At 35.0% G+C, this 15461-nt stretch overlaps 4 protein-coding genes across 5 annotated transcripts; 2 read left to right on the top strand and 2 right to left on the bottom strand.

Moving 5' to 3' along the window:
* Nucleotides 1-232: 232 nt before the first annotated feature.
* LOC125370585 lies at nucleotides 233-948 on the top strand. Its single transcript, XM_048376524.1, has 3 exons — nucleotides 233-499; nucleotides 641-856; nucleotides 925-948. Exons 1-3 carry the CDS (start codon nucleotides 233-235, stop codon nucleotides 946-948), a joined length of 507 nt encoding a protein of 168 aa, XP_048232481.1.
* A 4577-nt stretch (nucleotides 949-5525) lies between these two features.
* Nucleotides 5526-9566, bottom strand: LOC8262066 (trithorax group protein osa). 2 transcript variants are annotated; one of them, XM_015718528.3, is made up of 3 exons: nucleotides 9215-9566; nucleotides 7582-7872; nucleotides 5526-7028 (listed from the first exon to the last, which is right to left on the bottom strand). In XM_015718528.3, exons 1-3 carry the CDS (start codon nucleotides 9365-9367, stop codon nucleotides 5859-5861), a joined length of 1614 nt encoding a protein of 537 aa, XP_015574014.1. In that variant the 5' UTR covers nucleotides 9368-9566; the 3' UTR covers nucleotides 5526-5858. The 2 variants fall into 2 exon arrangements, with proteins under 2 accessions (XP_015574014.1, XP_002517918.1); XM_002517872.4 differs by having other exon boundaries at nucleotides 7582-7869; nucleotides 9215-9563.
* A 2022-nt stretch (nucleotides 9567-11588) lies between these two features.
* On the bottom strand, nucleotides 11589-12836 carry LOC8262067 (CASP-like protein 1C1). The gene is made up of 3 exons (XM_002517873.3): nucleotides 12270-12836; nucleotides 12030-12132; nucleotides 11589-11921 (listed from the first exon to the last, which is right to left on the bottom strand). The coding sequence occupies exons 1-3, from the start codon at nucleotides 12422-12424 to the stop codon at nucleotides 11688-11690; spliced, it is 492 nt and encodes a 163-aa protein (XP_002517919.1). The 5' UTR covers nucleotides 12425-12836; the 3' UTR covers nucleotides 11589-11687.
* Nucleotides 12837-13532: 696 nt separating this feature from the next.
* LOC8262068 (riboflavin synthase) lies at nucleotides 13533-15350 on the top strand. The gene is made up of 2 exons (XM_015718428.3): nucleotides 13533-14472; nucleotides 14818-15350. The coding sequence occupies exon 1, from the start codon at nucleotides 13595-13597 to the stop codon at nucleotides 14453-14455; it is 861 nt and encodes a 286-aa protein (XP_015573914.1). The 5' UTR covers nucleotides 13533-13594; the 3' UTR covers nucleotides 14456-14472; nucleotides 14818-15350.
* The last annotated feature ends 111 nt before the right edge of the window (nucleotides 15351-15461 follow it).

Here is a 15461-nt window from a genome sequence, read left to right as displayed (position 1 = left end):
AAGTTCCTGGTCTGAATCTGTGTAGCTTCTTTACTCCACTTTGCTTTGCTGTTTGCTTTGCACGAGCCATTGCACTAAAAGAAAATTGGTGAAAAATTATGCATTGTGGTTTTATATTGATAAATCGTTATGGCACATAAGCAAGCTGTGAAAGTAGATTTGTTGTCCCTTCTTTAGAGTAATTGATTGTTGTTGATTTCTGTTGGGTTTTCCCTTCGTTTGTCTGTTCCGTATGGCTGAAGCTAGAGATGATTCGCTTCAAGCAGTTAGTGTTCAGTTGGATGGTAAGAATTATGCATATTGGAGCTACGTGATGAAAAATTTCTTGAAAGGGAAACAAAAGTGGGGATATATTTCGGGTGCTTTTATTAAGCCTCAAGATGATATGGCATTATTGGATAAATGGGAAGTTGATAATTCAAAGATTATTACTTGGATCAATAATTCTGTTAAGCATTTTATAGGCACCCAATTAGCAAAATATGAGACGGCTAAGGAGGTTTAGGATCACCTAGCTCGACTGTATACACAGTCTAATTTTGCAAAGCAATACTAGTTGGAGTCTGACATTCGTGCTCTTCAGCAGAAAAGTATGAGTATTCAAGAATTCTATGATGCTATGACAAATTTATGGGATCAGTTGGCTCTCACGGAACCTGTTGAATTACGAGCCTTTGGGCCTTATATTGTACGAAGAGAGGAGCAGAGATTGGTACAGTTTTTAATGGCCCTTTGTGATGAGTTTGAGGGATTTCGTGGGTCTATTTTGCATCGTCATCCACTGCCTTCTGTTGATTCTGTTGTTAGTGAACTTTTGGTTGAAGAAATTCGTTTGAAGTTCTCGGTTGTAAAAGAGGTTTCTCCAGTTTTTACTCCATCCGTTTTTGCCATGCCTCCTCGATCAAATTCTAAATCTCAGTTCAGGCTATATGGATCTGTTGCTCGTGATGAATGCGGGTTTTGCAAGCAAAAAGGTCATTGGAAATCTCAGTGTCCAAAATTGGGCAGAGGAAAACAACAACAGTTTCATCAGCAGAATACCACCAAAGGGTCGATCGATCATCGCCTCTCCACAATGGACCTCCTCTCCTACCTCGTCCTCATAATGCCTTGTCAACCTCCTCCTTAGACCCATCACTGATTGAGCAGTTTCAGCAGTTCCTTGCTTCTCAGCCTCATGCCATGTCTACTTCCTCTCAAGTAGGTCTGTCATCTAGTCCTTCAGGTATATCCCCCTCCTCCTGGATTTTAGATTCTGGTGCTTCAAACCATATGTCACCTAATTTATCATCATTTACTTCTCTAACCCCTGAAGTTTCAGTTCCTGTTATGAGTGCTAGTGGTACACCTATGCCATTGCAAGGTGTTGGTTCGGTTATTACGCCTTCTCTATCTTTATCTAATGTCTATCACATTCCTAGTCTTGCTTTGAATCTTGCTTCTGTTGGTCAGATTTGTGATACTGGATGCTCAGTCTCATTTTCTTCTTCCGCTTGTTTTGTTCAGGATCCACAGTCTCAGAAAGTGATTGGGATCGGCCATAGAGAAGGAGGACTTTATGTATTGGATCAACTCAAAACTCCTCACACTGCGGCTGTTGTTCTTGGTGTGAATTTGTCATCCTTTCATTTGAATCCCTCTTCATCTGTGTTTTATTTATGGCACTCTCGCCTTGGTCATGTTTCTGTGTCTCGTTTAAAATTTTTAGTTTCTACAGGAGCTTTAAGAAATTTGAAAACTCATGATATTTCTGATTGCAGTGGTTGTAAACTAGCCAAGTTTAATGCATTGCCTTTTCCTAAAAGCACTACTATATCTGTCTCTTCTTTTGATCTTATTCATTCTGATGTATGGGGACCCTCTCCTGTTTCTATAAAAGGGGGTTCTCGCTATTATGTATCTTTTATTGATGATTGCACTCGTTATTGTTAGGTTTATCTTATGAAACATCGTTCAGACTTTTTTGGCATATATAATGAGTTCCGATCTCTTGTAAAAACCCAACATTCAGCTGTTATCAAATGCTTTAGATGTGATTTGGGGGGAGAGTATACTTCTCATGCTTTTAAGGATCTACTTACTTTAGATGGTACAATTTACCAAACTTCTTGCACTGATACTCTTGAACAAAATGGAGTTGCTGAGAGAAAACATAGACACATTCTTGAGACTGCACGATCACTCTTGTTGTCCGCTAGTGTTCCTAGTGAATTTTGGGGGGAAGGAGTTCTTACTTATGTTCATTTAATTAACAGAATTCCTATTTCTTATAATTCTGGCTTGTCTCCCTATGAAAGATTGTATGGTCGTCCGCCAGATTATACTTCTCTTCGTGTTTTTGGTTCTACATGCTTTGTTCTTCTTCCTCATGTTGAACGCAGTAAGCTATCATCTCGATCTACTATATGTGTCTTTCTTGGTTATGGTACAGGTCAAAAAGGGTATCGTTGTTTTGATCCAAATACCATAAATTATATGTTTCTCGTCATGTTATTTTTCTTGAATATATTCCTTATTTTACAATTCCTGACCGTCCTCACCATATATCTATGTCTGATCTTATCCATATTGACCCTTTTACTACTGATGTTGATGAGCTATCCTCTAGACATTCCCGACACCTCTATTGGCTCCTCTACTACACACTCCGCCCCAATCATCTTCCCGAGATCTGCCGATACTATCGTACCTCGCTATCCCTGTGACGCAATCGTAAGTCCACTAAACAACCTGATTTTGCTTATTCTTGTTATTCGAGTTCATTTGTTTCCTTTCTCGCTTCTATTCATCGTCTTTCTGAACCTTCATCTTTCAAAGAAGCCATTCTTGATCCTCTTTGGCAGCGTGCCATGGCTGAGGAGTTAACTGCTCTTCACCAAACCCATACTTGGGATTTAGTTTTCCTTCCTGCAGGTAAACGTGCTATTGGTTCTCGTTGGGTCTACAAGATTAAAACTAAGTCTGATGGTTCTATTGAAAGGTATAAAGCTCGTTTAGTGGCTAAAGGTTATTCTCAAGAATATGGTATGGATTATGAAGAGACTTTTTCTCCCGTTGCTAAAATGACTATAGTTCGAACTCTTATTGCTGTTGCTTCCGTTCGCCGTTGGAATATAACTCAAATGGATATCAAAAATGCCTTTTTGAATGGCGATCTTCATGAAGAAGTTTATATGGTCCCTCCTCCTGGTCTTGATCATCATCCTGGTGAAGTCTGCAGACTTAGGAAGGCTCTTTATGGTCTCAAACAGGCTCCTCGAGCTTGGTTTGAGAAGTTCTCTGCTGTAATTACTTCCCTTGGTTTTCATCCTAGCCATCATGACTCTGCACTGTTTATCAAATGTACTTCGACTGGTCGAATTTTGCTCTCTCTATATGTTGATGATATGATTATTACAGGTGATGATGTTGTCGGAATTAGTCTGTTAAAGTCCAAACTGACTCGTTGTTTTGCTATGAAGGACTTGGGTTCCCTTACACTTCTTGGGTATTGAAGTTGCTTCTTCTCCAAAAGGGTATCTTCTTTCTCAATCTAAGTACATTTCCGATATTTTTGAGCGTGCTCGCCTTTCCCCGACAATAAGACTGCTACTCCAATTGAGCTCAACGCTCGTTACTCGCCCGATGGTTCTCTCACTTGGGATCCGAGTTTATATCGGACTGTTGTTGGAAGTTTAGTTTATCTTACTATCACTCGCCCTGATATTGCATATGTTGTTCATATAGTCAGTCAGTTTGTTACTTCTCCTACTACAGTTCATTGGGCTGATGTTCTTCGCATTTTGAGATACCTCCGCAGGACTCAATTTCAGACTCTTCTATTTTCATCTGCTTCATCTTTAGAGTTATATGCTTACTCTGATGCTGATTGGGCTGGTGATCCCACTGACCGCAAATCAACTACTGGATTTTGTATCTTTTTAGGTGATTCCCTTATCTCTTGGAAAAGTAAGAAGCAGGACGTCATTTCTCGATCCTCAACAGAGGCTGAATATCGTGCTATGGCTTCTACTACTTGTGAAATAGTTTGGTTGCGATGGTTGCTTGCTGATATGGGTGTCTTTGTACGGCAACCAACTCCTTTACATTGTGATAATAAGAGCGCTATTCAGATTGCACACAATTCAGTCTTTCACGAACGGACCAAGCATATCGAAATCGACTGTCATATTACCCGTCATCATCTTCAGAATGGCACCTTGACTTTGCCTTTTGTTTCTTCTTCCTTACAGCTTGCGGACTTATTTACAAAATGTCTAACTACTTCACGTTTTCGTTTTTTATCTGACAAACTCTCGATGCTTGTTGCTATCGCATCGTGAGTTTGAGGGGGAATGTTAAACACTGTAAATAGTCGTAAGGGTAATATAGTCTTTTTCTTGATTTTGTATAGTTATTTAGGTTAAGTTCTTTGCAATGAAGTGTACACAATTAACATTATTGTCTATCACTCCAAACACTAATGCTCTTCCTGTTCCTGTTAGTTGCTAAAAGATATTATTTCAGACAAAGATGAGCTTAATTATATAGATAACCAGCAAACCAACCATTGTCAGTCAAGTCCGATCCCTCATGTTCACCATTACGAAATAGTTTCTCTGCCTGGGTTCTTCAGGATATAGACTCCTGATACTGACAGAGGAAAGGAAACAAACAAGAGATCGAGGGAGGAAAAATCCTTGTTTATAGATAATTAGTGTGCTAGACCAGTAAACAATACAAGAAAATGGACAAACTATATAACAAATACTCTTTATCAATCTGAAGACTAGTATAAGCACTGTTTGAAGAGCTGTGCTGTACTTTCAGAAATGTTTCAAAAATTGTTAAAGCAAATAAAAAGGCCCACCCAAAAAATAAACATCAATGGGAGCATAAGATATCTCAATTATTAAAAACAGTGATGAAGGATGAATCCCTGTAACGAACAAACCAAATACAATTTTTCTCTCCTCTGACTGAAATATCTTTACCGGCGTTAGGTAGCCACCGATAAGATGTCTCTCAAATTAATCCCTTGTTTTGCTTCTGAAGCTTCTCTGCAGGTTACACATTCATCAAGTTGAGAATTAAACAATTTTAAAGCATTTGTCAGTGATAGAAGATTGTGCCGCTGCTATCTGCTATTATATTACGAAAATTATAGAGTAGAATTAAGGATGAAGAATTTCCCTTATTTTCCAATAAATAACCGTCCTGTAATTGTTATGTTTTATAGTTTAATATCAAAAATACAAATAACACGTTAACGCGGATATAATTTTGTATCAACAATTAATATTCTTTTAATAATTTATAGTTGCATCAAATAATACAATTTAAATAAAATTTTATTCATATTTACAAGTTTTTTAATGTATAGTTATATCATGTTATTAGAAAAAATAATTTATTATATGTTAATAGCTTATTTTATATGTTGGACACCGACCACAAACAATTCGTTTAACAGCTACCATACTACCAATGCATGGTGCATCTTGAAATTTCCTACTTGTACGCATAAGCAAATTAATAAAAGACGATGCATGAAAGGGAAATTTTTATTCCAACGGGGCTGCACATACCAAAGCCTGGCATGCCCAAGTTTCACATAGAAGCATGATTCTCGAGTGAAAAGCTAAGATTGCATTTGGATTTCTCCCTTCCTAAAAATCATGGAGAGAATACCCATACCCATTACACTCGGCAAGTCGCCACAAGGACGAGTAATAACCAAAATATGACCTTACATGATTTACATACTACTCCAAAGAAGAAACCGTGCATGACAAACTGCCTTTTATTCAAATTTAAGATAAACTTAAGCCTGACTGCCGCTACAGTTTTAAGGGTCCAATGCATAAATTACTCTGGTTTCATCCTGACCACCCTCTCTGAGAACCTCCAGAAGAATTGCTCAACCTGTCAAGCACAGCATTGAAATCCAAAGGCTGACCACTCTCCTCCATCCTTTGTATCACGCCTACAATGTGCTCCGCCCTAAAACCCATACTTACCAGCTTGTCAATCAATTCGCTGTAAGGATGGTTCCGTACAAAGTTTGCATGACTTGGATTGCGAGCCATCATATTTGTCCCTGGAGCCGATTGAGGATTTTGAAGACTGAGATTTGTTGGAGGATATCCGCCTTGTGAGAAGTGAGGCTGTTGAGGAGGATGGTGTGCTCTTCCACCTTCACTATCATACATCATGTATGCACTCCCAGGGGGAAGTGCAGAATGAGGTCCACCAGTTGCATATCCATCACCGGGTGGAGCTCCATATGCGGCTTTAACTTGTTGAGCTTGTGGCTGTTGAGGAACTGTTCTACCAGCTCCATATCCATAAGGTATAGCATCAGTACCACTGGACAAGGGTTGAGGAACTGCTGCATATGACAACTGCATAGGCATGCTGCTTGACATCGTCTCTGGTGGAGATGAATTTGTAGGTTGACCTTGTGGTGGATAGGTAGGATAAACCGCTGGTGATGAGGGCCTCATCTGAGGCTGCATGGGGGGCTGTTGTGGTGCTTGTACCTGCTGAGGTAACTGCTGGGGCCACTGATGCTGATACTGAGTAAATTGGGGGCCTGGTGGCGTTTGATTTATTTGTGTCTGTGCTGGCTGTGGTGCTACCCGAGTCATGTCTTGTATTTGGGGTGTTCCATATTGAGGATCAGCAGACATATATGGGCCCTGTGGGTGTTGGGCCTGGGCTGGTGGATTTGGTAGTTGGGCTGGAGGCAAATAATAAGACTGCTGTTGGGTCACATTCTGAGGTGGGGCTTGACTTGGTGGGGGCACAGGTGCAGATTGTGGCTGTGGTACTATCTGGTGGGGAAGAGCAAGAGCCAACTGTTGGCTGTGAATTTCAGGTGTGTTGTCAGTTTTCTTGGGGTCAGTGGCAGGTGGTGAAGCTTTCTCCTCAGCTTGGGAATGACTTGATGAAGAGGGCTCCTTCTGCACAAGCTGAAGCTTGGCCAGTTCTTTCTGTGTATCCGCAAGTTCTTGTTTGTCCCTTAAGATCTGGACAGACCTATGAACCTGCAGCAAGCATAATAAATAAATAACGCTCTTGCATCTAATAGCTCAAGGAACTCAAACTCCTAGAAAGTCAAAATCATCAACAGGAAGGGGAAAAAAGAAAGAGAGGATTTTTCATAGTTCAGTTACTCAGCAGGAAAAAAGGGACTTGCATAACCACTGAAACTTGCAATTCTTCTCAATTGAAGGCCCCAGCAAGTACAGTTTGAATAGCAAAGAATATAATACCTTTGGACTCTTCACCTAGAAAAATATATAATCCTACAGTTTTGGTTATTTCCATAATTCCATCCTAAGCTCATTATTTAATTATCTCAAGTATTAATGTCATCTGCTATTGATTCTCATTATGTGAACCTAACATACATGTAAATGGTAGACATTAACCAATCGTGACCAACCCTAAATTATTATGCTAAAATTTCTAGCAGAATGTTCGACCAAATTGTCAGGAGTCTAATCCATGAATATATGGTGCTACATACAAAGCAAATAAATAAAAATGATAAACTTCCCAAGTATAAACTCATAAAAGTCCAAAATCTTAACTCACTTCTTGAAGATGTTTCTCCAAGGATTTAAGCTTTGAATCTCCATCTGCACGGTGACGAACTAAATCAGATCGCATTTCGCCAATTGATTTGTCAAGGTTGTAGCAATTTAATTCCAATTGGGACAGCCGTGAACTGACCCCCTCAAGAAAACGCATAAGGCCGTCAGTATGTTTTTTCATGCTTCTCTCGACAACAGATATCACATCCTGGCTGAAAGAATCTTCTGGCTGGCTATAGGAAGAGGCATGGAAGAGAGAGGATCTTGACATTCTACTTTTATGATAATCCTGCTTAGAGTAAAGAAAGAGCCCCTATTTAGTGAATCTGAGAACCGAAAAGACATTCTTCAGAGGACTAGTGCTTAAAACTATACTACATCAGGCATTCGAAGTACAATCCAAAATTCTGTAACAAATCAAAATAGCAATGCCAATTCAGATTCAAATCCCCAGATTTAATAGACCTCTCAAAATTTAAATACTGGAGAAGTCACAAGGATGCTTCACTAAAGAAGAGCATAACATAAATCTTCTGCAGTGAAACATTTTATAAGGCTTCACCAATATAGGCATTGAAACATTTAAATTTGCAGGAAGAAGAATTCTATATTGACATCTGAAATATTTAGTTGAAGCTATCTATCTTCCATGCCGGTGGACTTCTCCGGACTTTTAAGATCTAGTTTGTCACTTATGTTCAAATAAAGACAAATGGAGCTAAGAGATACATACAAAGAAGGAAGAATGTAAAGGAAGGACAGCACACTTAAAGAGTGTGATTAAACAATACATTTAATGATATTTTGGGCACCATTAAACCATCAAAAGAAATGTCAATCTTAATCACCAATTCTTTTCGAATAATTATTGGGTGCACAAGTAACTGCAAATATGAGAATTTGACAACATTCCAAACGAAAACAAGGGAACATATGTTGAATCCAAGCACACAAAAACAGTGCATTAAATCTTTCCACAGGACCACTCCTGGGGGAAGCGTAAAACAGTCCTTGCAGTTTTACCAATAGATCCAACCATACAATTAATCTCTCCACTCGTATCACGACAATTCAAACTCAAATTTACATCATGGCATATAACACATTAACACTATCATACAATTGAAAAAAAAATTCCCAAACAAGAAAATTCGAGTACATGACTAAACAACTGCATGTTCTGAGTTCAAGTCTATGTCCATGTCTACAAAAAATTTAACTAACAAAACTCTCGAGAGTATTTCAAATTTTCTTTGTCTAATCAATTTTATAACTTTAAGTAGTCAAGAAAGGGATTGCTTCTCTTAATGAAGCATCAATAAATGAAATATACCCAGAACCCAATAACAACAAACCCAAAACCTAATTAATCTCATCTTCCAAAATCAAAGAGAAATCTTGAACTATTATAATTCGAAAAAAGTCAAATCAGCTAAAACACAAACAAATCTCACCAAAAAGAAATGTTCGTTTTTATTTCACTTCTTTAAAGTGAGCCAGAGGATTACTATCAAGAATTAATAGCCAAAAAAGAAAAAAAGAAAACAAAAAAAAAGAATCCCCAGAATAAAAATTAAAAAAAACAGTTAAGCTACAAAAAAGATTACAACTTTCAACCAAAAAAAGCTCAATACCTTAGTGGAATTAGACACAATTACAGGATCCGAATGACTTCCATTAGTAGAATCTTTGTTACCATAATCTTCGTAAGAGCAAAGAATGTCATCAGTACCGAAATCAAACCCTTTTGAACCCGAATTTGAACGATCCGAAGACCCAGATGCCATTTTGGGAATGGAAACTCGAGATTTGATCAAAGATTGAATCTTTATTACTTTCTTATTAATTGAGAAAGTAAAGAGTTTTTAATATTACTGATAGACGAGAGAGAATAAATCAGAGAGGAAGTTCCCTCAAGTCTTATGGCTTGGCTTCGAAGAAATAGATTAATGGTTTTTTTATACAATTGCTTTTCCTTTTTCGGGGTTTTACAAGAAACGTTTTTTATGTGGCAGATAAGGATGAGACTTGCCGAGACCGACCTTTTATCAGTTTCTTTTTCCAAAAATATAAATAAATTATAATAGTAATAATAATAAAAGGAAGAAGAAGAAAAGTAAATTGCAGATATGACCTTGTAGTTATGTGTATTTTTATTAGTGGATATAATATATAATATGTGAGACATCAAACGGGAGCCATAGGTATAATACGTATAGTGGTGAAAATAAGACAATGGATGGAATATAAAATTGATTTATGGTTTTGGTGATTAAGAATGATTGAGGTGGTTGTGTACGATAATGTTTAATTAAATTTACTTAATATAAAAAATGATATAATTCTTTTAATTAAGAGGTATGTATTATTATTAGTTAATAATATAAGTGATTAGATAGTAATGATTGGAAAAAGATTAAATTTAAATTTAATAATTAACTTAAAATTAAGTATAAGGTTGAATTTGATGGGTATGTCTTTACTTAATATGTACGTTTATGTTGGAAAAGAAAGGCATTTGACATCTTCTATTTATGTTGGAATTATTTAGGGTACTTGTGAAGTTTGATGGTGTGTTCAGCAATTTTGAAATTGCAAACTATAAAGGAAGCATCTAGGAATTTGAGAAATTACAAAAAGTATTAAGATATTATTGTTCAGGTACAAGCAATACCTACCTTTCTGAAAAATAAAATGGTAGTAATACCTATGATTCCATGGTGTGAATTAGGAGATTTTGTAAAAAGAGGTAGTGAAAGTCATCATATATACATAGACCATTGGTTTAATAATTAGATGACTAGTAAGTATATTTCCTTTTTTTGACTATTTGATTTGCTTTGCAGGATCATTAGCTGGATAGGATTATATCATATGGTATAGTTCTTGGACTATTTATGTCCCATATTTATTATATTGGTGGATTGATTTTATTTTTTTTTAATTTACTTGTTATTGTATGTTGATGTTTAAAATAAAAGAGATCCTCCAATTGACTCTAATTATATGTTATATGTTAATATGAATAGTCATCTGTGAAAACCCTTAAATTCTTATAGGTAATGGCTTTCTAGTTAGCACATTAAAGTTATTTTATTACCTTGTATATATATATTTATATTAATTTTCGAGACTTAAATTTTTTTGATATGTATGTTTAATATTTGACATATAAAATTTTTGTGTTGAGATGTTTATTTACTTTTAACATATGAAATTTAAGTTTATATGTAATTTTATAATTTTTCAATTTATAGATCATAAGGTACATTTCTGATTAAACACTAACTTTAATACTAAAAAATAACATATTAATTATATTTTAATATTATATTAACTAATAAGTAGTTTCATAATCGGATAATGATACTAATTTTATCATAATAAAAGAATATTAATTATATTTTAATATTATATTAACTAAAAACTAGTTTTATAATTAAATTATTTTTAATTTTAAAAAATCACATCTTAAATTATATTTTTAATATTATATTTAATAAAAAAATCTTAAATTATATAATAAATTTTTAATTCTAAAAAATAGTAATATTAATTATATTGATATATTAATTTATATAATATTAAAATTAATTAATAGATAATTTTTATATTATTGGTTAATAAAAATTTAAAATTTTTAAAAATTAAAAACATTAAAAATAGTTATTTTTTAAAATTTATAAATTAATATTAAATATTTAAAATTATATTAATTTGTATCTATCAATTGAATTGTATAATCAAAATAATAGTAACAACCGGCATAAATAACTAGTTATTATTAAATTATGCTATCGATGTTTAGATTTGATTTTAAAGACTTCTTTCGCATTCAAGCCAGCTTTAAGGCATTACAAAACTAAGGCTCATATGTTAGGTTTGACAGAAAATATATTACATACAGCAACATTTGGATAACTGATTTATTTAATTAGCCTTTTCTCTTATATATATTATTTTCCTTTACTGACAGATCGTTTGCAACTGTAGAAAAAAAGTCATTTGTATATAATTATTAGCCAGAATGTTCAAAATCACAACTTTCAGGAGTATTCTCCACTCAAAAGGAAGAGAAAGAAAATCAAAATCCACAGGAGAATCTATCTAAGTTTTTTGAAGAAGAAGAGGGTTGAGGACAGTGTGAATAGAATATAGAAGGAGAATTGCATAAGTAATGAGTGAAATGAAGGCAGCAGCTAATGCTCCTGTCACTTGGTCACAAAATTTTGGGACCTGGCCACAGATGGGTAACCAGCCTGCATGAGAATTCCCTTTCTTCCCTACTTGAGCAACTGCCACTGCTGCTGAAATGCTTGAAGTCACCAACATTGTGAATACCTTTTTCCAGAACAACAAAACGAATATAACACCATCAGGTTGGATTTACATTTTTAAAGCTACAACTATGGAATTACAAGTTTCAGTAAATTAAATAAAAATAATTACCACGTCTGTTACGATAACCAATCGCCATAGCAGACTCTCGGAAGGAAGAAACAGAGCAAGAAAACTATAGACAGTTACAATTGCATTTACAATCACAAAGTACCTACAAAGCAAAATCATTTTCAGCTTACTAACTAAAACAAGAAAACGAAGGAAAAGAAAAACAGAAAAATAAAAAGAGAAAACTACCACAAAAGAAACTTAAACTCCAAAGAAGCACGAAGTAAGAAAGAAACTTACTTGAAAGCTGGTGTATCAGAGTACTTAGCTTCATATGACACAGTAAAGAAAGAACCTGACTCATGACTAGTAGCCATAACAATTGCTGCAACTAGTGCAGTACCAAATGCAATGAGCCTTAGCAGAAGTGTAAAAACTCTCTTAGCTTTAGCCATGGAAATAATAAACTGACAAAAACATGAAAAGGGTATCTCTAAAGAAGGCTTGGAAATTAGCAGGCAAAAATGGTACAATGATGATTGAATTGAGAAAGCAGCTAATTAAGATGATTGAATTGATCTTAAGATTGAGTCTATCATAAAAGGAGGCAGGCAGATGAAGGATGGTGAACTTTTTGTATACTTAGATTGTTCTTTGTTAGTTGAATTTGCTCATCTGCCCACTGCCACCGTCCACTGTAGAAAGAGTTTTTCCTAATTTTTCTGCGGTGTTAGACTTCCATGTCTTTACTTTAAACCTATGGCCTTTATTTTTTTTTCTTTATTTACTTTAGACCTTTGGCTCCATGCTTGTAGGTGGTCGATCACTTATTGATAATTGATTTGATTTATTTTATGTATACACAAGAGAAAGGTATTAAAAAAATAATAAGGAAATATATATATATATATATATATATATATATATATTCTTAAAGTCATGAAAATTACAGTAGAAAAAAGTAGGGACTTTAAAATGAAATTAATGTGAGAAGGAATAGAGAAAGAAAGTGTGGTCATCTATTTATTTATCAATAGATATATATTTATTAATTTTAAATAATAGTGTATGTATTAATTATCTAATATTAAAGTGTAAATATACATAAATATATATCATTTTCGTCTTAGTTATGATGTATACACTAAATTTAAGTGAGAATCTCTCAACAAGTTTGTATAATTGCTTGTTCAATTATCATTATTATTAATATTTAAATTTTACTGCTCACTACTAAAACGATCTTATTTTACTACTAAGCTAAGACATAAATATTCATACAAATATTGTTAGGTTGGTAGGAAATAACTTTTATACATGGAAGAAGAGAAAAATACAAAAAGAAGCAACTTAATTAGAATTTATATGGAAAAGATTGGAATCACAAATTTTACTATTTTCATTTATACACCATTACAAGAAAAATTAAATTGAGGGAATATTTGAGTAATTAAGTAACTTATTTCGACATTATTGTTAAATAATATAAACATTAGGGTTCGGTGAGAGCGAGAAATGACTAATACCAAACGACACCGTTTCATTGCCAACTCTTTAATTTTTCCTTTTCGTAATTCGGCGGCCTTCAGAAACCACCAAAAGAATTTCTCAGAAACCAAACAGAAATGGCACTTTCCACCTCTCTTACTTCTCTCTCTAAAACCACCAACATCCCTCTTTCAACGAGAAAATTCACAAGAGCAACAACAACAAGTGCAATCTTCAATCTCTTATCCAACAAACCTAATTTCAATTTAACTTCAATTTACAAACCACGCCTTTTTTCTCTTTTCACTTCAAAAAGACAATCTTTAGACCCTAACCCTAAAAATCCTAATTTCCAAAATTCAAGTATCAAATGCCTATTCACTGGCATTGTAGAAGAAATGGGAGAAATCAAGCACATTGGCCCCACCAATGACGGCGGCTTCGACCTTAAAATTAGAGCAAAAACCGTTCTTGATGGCGTCAATCTCGGTGATAGCATTGCCGTTAATGGGACTTGCTTAACAGTAACTAGTTTCACTGATGGTGAGTTTACTGTTGGATTAGCACCTGAAACGCTAAGGAAAACTTCTCTAATAGAATTAAAGTCTGGATCTTTGGTTAATTTGGAGCGGGCCGTGCAGCCCACGAGCCGAATGGGCGGGCATTTTGTGCAGGGTCACGTGGATGGCACGGGGGAGATAGTTGAGAAGGAGATAGAAGGTGATTCACTGTGGATTAAGGTGAAAGTGGATTCTGGGTTGTTGAGATATATTGTGCCAAAAGGATTTATTGCTGTTGATGGAACTAGTTTAACTGTTGTTGATGTGTTTGATAAAGAGGATTGTTTTAATTTTATGCTTGTGGCTTATACACAGCAGAAAGTTGTTATACCTTTGAAAAATGTCGGACAGAAAGTTAATTTGGAGGTTGATATTTTGGGGAAGTATGTCGAGAGGTTACTTAGTAGTGGGTTTGTTGAATCCATCAAGGCTTCTTAATATGAAGAATTAGAAAGGTAATTTGCATTTGTCACATTTTGTGGGAGTTTGAATAACTTATGGATTATGATTTAATGTTATTGTTAAGTATTTTTCTATTTTGCTGAAAATTAGATTACCCAAGTCTCTACATGTTTCCTTCTTGTTTTTGGTTGCTTTTTCTGCAATAGGCTTTTGGTGGTGTTATCTACTTTTAGTATGATTCTAACGTAAAGGCTGTCTTTTGGAAATGGATAATTTAATGAGATGTTAAACATTATGGCTTCAAAGATGCGCCTGGTATATCATTCACTCTGCATAAATTTGATGGGTATTTTTAGTTTTTGGAGTTTCACTCACTTTAATTCCTCCATTTCTTTCAGATCCATGAATCTTTTCTTTTGGCTCGTGACATTTAGCCTAGTTCTGGTTATGCTATCTCTAAAATGAGGTTGAGCTTGATGATTGATCTCTGAAATGAAATTGCGGAGTTGCAACATCTTGAGCCATTTGTGGATATCTAGGCTTAGAATGCTCCTACAATTTAAAGCACGAATCACACCTGCATAGATCTTGTGAGGTCTCAAATAGAATCAGGAGGACATCCTAGCTGGATATGGATTTTTGTTGCGACTGGTTCTAATCCCGAGAGGCAAGCATAAGAATAATTTCATAATGAGCAACGTTACACCCCTCCTATTTTTGTCACAACTCTTGCCTAGAATCAGGAGTACATCCTAGCTGGTTGTGGATTTTGGTTGCTCACTGGTTCTAATCCTGAGAGGCAAGCATAAGAGCAGTTTCATGACGAGTAATGCTACATAATATATCTATTTTTTACCTATTTGATGTGACATATAATATACTTGTAAAACTATTTCTTAATCTTAAAAATATTAAGGGATGATTTACTAAAGATAATATATACAAAATAGTATATCTTTAAGAAACCCAAATCGCTTCATTGTGAGAAGAGTTTTGTTCGGTCCCGACCCAAGAGAAGTAGTCTGGATGGCAAAGGAATCCT

This window comes from Ricinus communis, chromosome 7 (assembly GCF_019578655.1).
Source record: "Ricinus communis isolate WT05 ecotype wild-type chromosome 7, ASM1957865v1, whole genome shotgun sequence".
NCBI lineage: Eukaryota > Viridiplantae > Streptophyta > Magnoliopsida > Malpighiales > Euphorbiaceae > Ricinus > Ricinus communis.
The sequence above is the reverse complement of the archived record's forward strand: the minus strand, read 5'-3'. Positions and strand labels throughout refer to the sequence as shown.